The following is a 6,313-nucleotide window of genomic DNA, read 5'->3' as shown; positions in this document are numbered from 1 at the left end:
TGCTTTTGTAATATTGGGATAATCTTATCTATATTTATAGTTATATGATTAATTTATTTTTTCAGTTTTAATTATTTTATTTTATTTCGTTTTCATGATATTTTTTATTTAATATATTTTTTAATTTTTTCAACCTTTTAAATTTTTAAAACAATTAATGTGTATTACCCCCGCTCCCCCTTCTCTCTCTTTCAATCTATGAACACCGTTAATTATGAGAGGTTTACCACCTTTTTTTATCGCTTGTTAGTTTTGGATTAAAATTAAATTAATAACTCTTATTTAATATTATTTTATAATTATTAATTTGATTTTAATTTAACAATAATAAAATTAATAATAAGAGATAATAAAAAAATATATTATGATTATAACCTATCCCAATTATTATTAATTCTCTGTCCCTCTCATTGCATATTTATATTCGTACATTTTGGTAACCATTCCAGTGTTATTTATCTATCTCTCTTCCTTTTCATCTCCGAAAAGTTTTCCCTTTCCCTTGGTTGGGTTCTCCGACACCCTTCTTTCGACGTAAGATCCAACCCACATTCCCTTCAAGACCCATGTTTCAAAATCTGTTTTTGATCATTGCATTTACTTTCCTCGTTGGGTTTGCAGCCATCCATGATTCTGATGCAGTTTCGGTTTTTCTGTGTTTAGATCTCAGCAAGTTCCTTGTCTGTTCTGCGACACGAATCGGAAGCTGCGACAATGAATTTGGCATCGGGTGTCGGCGGAAAGCTCGAGAAATCTGAAGTTCTATCTGCTGTTGAGAAGTACATGTTTCTCTGTTTTTTTCCCCCACTTGAATTATGCATTTTTGTTTTTTTATTTTTAATTATTTTTTTTCTTCGCATTGTTCTTAATAACTTCGACTATTATGGATTGCAATGAGATGTTGATTGCCTACAGTTTGACTGGTAGTGATACTATGAATAATGGAAAGTATATTTCTAAAGTTATTAGGTTATACATGGACAAGTAATGTCAGGTGATTTTGTTTTTTGTTTTATGTTTTGTATGACGTTGCTATATTCAAGGGAAAAGATATCAATGTTTCCATCTGACGACTAATAATATACTATATTTTGTTTTTAGTTAATATAACTGTTACATTGCTTGATTTTTATTTTATTTTAGTTTATTTTTTTCTGTTTTATATTAGCATGATAAAATGTGTTAAATTTATGGTTCAGGTATGAGAAGTATCATGTTTGTTATGGAGGTGAAGAGGAAGACAGGAAAGCTAATTACACTGATATGGTGAGAGATATTAATACTTCATTTAACCAATTTTTTTTTTTCAGGTTTTGGTACCTTTATAGCTCTATCCTTCCTGTCAGCTGCATGCTATATGCATTCCCAATTTATATCTGATTCTAAAATAATTTTATGCTATTTATTATACTATTCAATGAAGGCAAGCCTTGGAACAGTGGTAAGGTTGCTCCTTTTGTGACCGGAAAGTCATATATTTGAGTTTGGAAAATAATCTCTTTGCAAAAATACTAGGATAAGACTACGTACAATTGACCCTCACCCTTACCCTTGCAAAGTTGGGGAACCTTGCACACCAGGATTTGCCCTTTTATTATACTAATCAATGCAGTTCTTATGAAGATATTCAATTGATATGACATTGAAACATTATCTAAACTATTATTTTGGATATCTGGGTGGTTAGGATAGCCATTAGCCAAGTGCATGTGGGATGATTAACTGATAGCAATCTTAATCTTCTTCTTCTTCTTATTATTATTATCATTATTATTATTCATAAATATTGTCACTTCATTTATTTTCAGCTATCCTCTTTCGATTACTAGTGTTGCTGTTTATGACATGTGATTCGTGAAGTTAGAGACATCCTTTTTCTATTTTAACTAAAGCCAACTTGATTATGCACAAAAAGAGTACTATGAGATCTTCATATTTTTTTCAGGTTAATAAATACTATGATCTTTCTACCAGCTTTTATGAGTTTGGATGGGGGGAATCTTTCCATTTTGCACCCAGGTGTCTATTTGCTTCATTCTGCACTTACAAATTGAAGAATTTGCTTTTAACCCAACCACTCATGCATGCTGCTAATTTTCTTCATATACAGATGGAAAGGGGAATCTCTTCGGGAGAGCATCAAACGACATGAGCACTTCCTTTCTTTACAACTTGGTCTGAAGCCTGGACAGAAGGTTTGCATGTTCAATGAAGCAAACTGATATCTGTTTCACTATTTGTTAATTAAAATTCATGAGTTTTTTCTTTGTAGGTTTTGGATGTTGGATGTGGAATTGGGGGCCCACTAAGAGAAATTTCTCTGTTCAGGTGAATGGAACTTCCTTCTTTGAGGCTTCCTCTCCCTTTGCTTTCCTTGATCTACCTGTACTGGCTCATAAAAATGATTAAGTATATTCCTGACATGTTCTTTCGCTTGAACAGATATCCTATTTGCATATTCTCTTTCCATAAATTAAGCTCTTTATGGTTCTCAATTGAGCTCCATCTCATGTTCCAACGGAATCACGTCCTGTAGACTATGTATGACATTGCTCTATAATTATAGGAAAAGAAGAGGAAAAAATGAAGTGTAAATTCGCTTCATAATTGATAGATTCAGATTTATCTCCTTTTGATTGAATTTTGATACCATAAACTTAGTTTACTTTATCTAAGCTGCCGTAGTATTTAGTACAATGGAATTATAACCTGTTATGCTTCATGGATCCCAATTTTGCTCTTTGTGGATAAAAGTGTAATGTTAGCATTGTACCAGTTATATTCCACTGGTGCCAAGTATTACACAGGATATTTATTTTGGAAGCATTTCTCTTTTAAGGAAAGAGTGGTTGGGTTCATAAACTTAATTGTATTTGTGCAGCTTGACATCAATCACAGGGTTGAACAACAATGAGTACCAGATAGCAAGAGGAAAGGTATGTGTTATGAATATGTAATGCCTTAAAACAACAAATTGACCTTATCAATCATCTTATGTAAAATTCATAAAATCCTTGTTGATGAAGAAATTATGCTGATTTTCCACATTTTGTAGTCGAGAGTGATAGTAGTAAAGTTCATTTTTATTTTTATTTTTAAAAACAGTTTTGATCACTTATGAGCTTTTATTTATTAACAGGAACTGAATCGCATTGCTGGAGTGGACAAGACTTGCAACTTTGTCAAGGTTGATCTCTTGTAAATAAATTATTTTCCTTTTTTCATGCAGAGGGTGAGGTCTTTTATTTTTTAGCATGAGTCCAGTTTCTGTACTATTTTTGAAATTCTATTTTTACGGTGCACTTTTTATTTTGTGAAGGAAAAGTTTAGGGTGTTGCATTGGATATTTTGATAATGAAATGATATGATTTAAGGTTGTAGCTGACAATGACACGATGATCATATTCGATAATGCAGGCTGACTTCATGAAAATGCCATTCCCAGACAACAGTTTTGATGCAGTTTATGCAATTGAAGCCACCTGCCATGCACCAGATGCTGTATGTGACAGCTTTTCATACTCTTATTCCTTATTATCACATATCAACTTTCTATAGTTGCAGATCCATCCATAAATTGACAAGTATTCTTGACCCAATTTCAAATGTGGCCACTGGCCATGCTTGTGTGAACTGTGAATTTATAGAATTTTGTCTTTAATCTGAATTGTCTGAAACTTTTTTTTCTTTTTTCGTTCCTGATATGGAATTACGGACAGTATGGTTGCTACAAAGAGATTTTTAGAGTGTTGAAGCCTGGCCAATATTTTGCTGCATATGAATGGTGCATGACTGCTGCTTTTGATCCAAGTAACGAAGAACACCAAAAAATAAAGGTATGATGGAGAGGTAGAAAGGATTTAGAATGATGTAATCTCCTCTTTTCCTTGCCTCAGCTTGGTTTGTAATTCTATGTATAAAATTTATTGGCGCAGGCAGAAATCGAGATTGGCGATGGACTTCCTGACATTAGATTGACCACAAAGTGTCTTGAAGCTCTGAAGCAAGCAGGTTTTGAGGTGAACATCATTAACTTCTTATTACTGTTCACTGATTAATGTTCTTTGAATATTTAAGAGATTAAGAACCTAATTGGCTAAGTGGATATTCATTCCTTTTGTGCATGAAGGTAATCTGGGAGAAAGATCTTGCAGTTGACTCTCCTCTTCCTTGGTACTTGCCTCTGGATACAAGCCACTTCTCACTTAGTAGCTTCCGTTTAACAGCTATTGGACGATTGTTCACAAGAAACCTGGTATTGCTACTGAATATCATTTAGCTACAAATTATTTCACTTTAGGTATCTTTAGGATTCATGATTTGTGTTTTTTACTGAAAATATTGATAGCAGTTGTGGGCTCTGAATTTAATTGCTTATAGGTCAAGGCTCTAGAATTTGTTAGACTGGCTCCAGCTGGAAGTCTAAAGGTTCAAGATTTCCTAGAGAAGGCAGCAGAGGGACTAGTTGAAGGTGGAAAGTAAGTTTCTATTAATCCTTTATTGTTGTTTTCAAACTGCATCTGAAATATAATGGATGTTGTCTCAGCTGGATTTTTTTATGAAAAGAAAAAAAAAAATCAACTAGAGTTACATTTGATATAGAAGAAAAAATTGGAGTTGAAATTATGCTGCTCATAGTCTATCTTAGGTCATATATACAGTTCTCATCCATATGGTAATCTCTGCTGGACCAAATGTTATTTATGTAATGTATCTCACCCCCAAAAAGAAATGTTGATGATTTAAATAAGGTTAGCCTATGAATTTTTTTAACTTGCTTATGCTACTTTTTCAGGAGAGAGATTTTCACACCAATGTACTTCTTTTTGGCTCGGAAGCCTGATTCAAGCAGTCACTAAGGTGGTGTTGCAAATCGCTGTTGTATTCTGGAGTTGTAAAATTATTTATGTTTTTGCTTAAAAAAAAAAAATTATTTATGTTTTGGCTTGCCAAACTGAGTCTTGCTGTTTTGAGTTTCTTTTCTGCGTTTGGGTTACTAAGAGTCTAAGACTTCACATTGCTTCTTGTTTGGCGAAGCATTGTTAGCCCCTTGTTTCACTGGATAATGCTAAATTTACTATGGTTTGTCCCCTGTTTCACTGGATAGTGTTGAACTTACGTGCAACTTAACAATTTTCACATTTTGTTTTTGTACAAATAGAATAAATTTTTCTTTTATTGAGTAACTTAGGGTGTGCATAACAACCATTCTGTTCCTTGACACTGTTTCTGAAAAGAAACAATTCTTTTCTATTTATGTGCCTTGGAACCGTTTCTGAGTAAAAAAATATGTTTGATAACATGTTTTATTTTTATTCCGATAATGAGAATTGTGTTTGATAACACAACAAATAAAAAAATATTTCTATTAAGCATAATTTTTTTCGGATCATCACTTTGCTTTTCATATGGTGTGGTGGTGCTGGTGCTAGTGCTGGTGGTGGAGGTGGTGGTGTGGCGATGGTGGGGAAGACGGTGGTAATAGTGGTGATGGCATGGTAGCGGCGGTGGTAGGGGTGGCGGCGGTGGTGGTAGGGGTGGTGGCGGTAGTGGCTGCGGTGATAGTGGTGGTGTTGATGGCGGTGATGGTAGTGATAATGGTGGTGATGGTAATGGTGCTGGTGGTGATGGTGGCGATGATGTAGAGGTGGTGGTGGTGACAGTAGTGGCCGAAGCGATGGTGGTGATAATGGTGGCGATGGTGGTGGTGGTGATGTGGTGACATGGTGGTGGCGGTGGCAATGGTGTGATAATGGTAGTGGTGGCAACGGCAGTGGTGATAATGGTGGCATAGTGGCGGTGGCGGCGATAGTGGTGGTGATGGTGATGATGATGACATGATGGTGGCGGTGGCGGTGGCGATGGTAGTGGCATGATAAAGGTAGTGGTGGTGACATGGCTGCGATGATAGTGATGGTAGTAGTGGTGGCGACGGCGATGACGATGGCGGTAGTAATGGTGGCGGTGGTGGTGATAATGGTGGTGACAGTAGTGGTGGTGGTGGTGGTGGTGGTGGTAGTGGTAGTGGCAACGATGGTGGTGGTGACGTGGAGGTGGTGGTGGTGGTCAACGATAGTTGCGGTGATGATGGTAGTGGTGGAGTGTGATTGAGAGACAAATGTTTCTCATTTTGTGCCCGGGAACAAAAAAAAGTGGAAATTTTGTGATTCTTTTTTCTATTTTTCAGCACAAAAAGTAAACTGGTTCATCCCAGGAACAAGAAAATAAATTGATTTTACCAAACGAGTTTTGTATCCATTTCTGCTCCCGAGAACATAAATTAAAAAAAAAAAAAAAAACTAATTTCGAGAAG

The 6,313-nt window shown here is 35.5% G+C and overlaps 1 protein-coding gene across 1 annotated transcript; it reads left to right on the top strand.

The window, feature by feature from the left end:
• Positions 1-498: 498 nt before the first annotated feature.
• Positions 499-5,090, top strand: LOC133298054 (cycloartenol-C-24-methyltransferase). Its single transcript, XM_061497295.1, has 14 exons — positions 499-534; positions 664-779; positions 1,200-1,266; positions 1,946-2,019; positions 2,111-2,195; positions 2,273-2,328; positions 2,882-2,936; positions 3,140-3,187; positions 3,418-3,501; positions 3,720-3,836; positions 3,936-4,019; positions 4,130-4,255; positions 4,381-4,478; positions 4,796-5,090. Exons 2-14 carry the CDS (start codon positions 715-717, stop codon positions 4,857-4,859), a joined length of 1,023 nt encoding a protein of 340 aa, XP_061353279.1. The 5' UTR covers positions 499-534; positions 664-714; the 3' UTR covers positions 4,860-5,090.
• The last annotated feature ends 1,223 nt before the right edge of the window (positions 5,091-6,313 follow it).

Source organism: Gastrolobium bilobum, unplaced genomic scaffold (genome assembly GCF_033153095.1).
Source record: "Gastrolobium bilobum isolate Gb01-03AN ecotype WA unplaced genomic scaffold, APGP_CSIRO_Gbil_v1 utg3870, whole genome shotgun sequence".
Taxonomy (NCBI): Eukaryota; Viridiplantae; Streptophyta; class Magnoliopsida; order Fabales; family Fabaceae; genus Gastrolobium; species Gastrolobium bilobum.
Note: the sequence above shows the minus strand (reverse complement) of the source record. Positions and strands in the feature narration are given on the sequence as shown.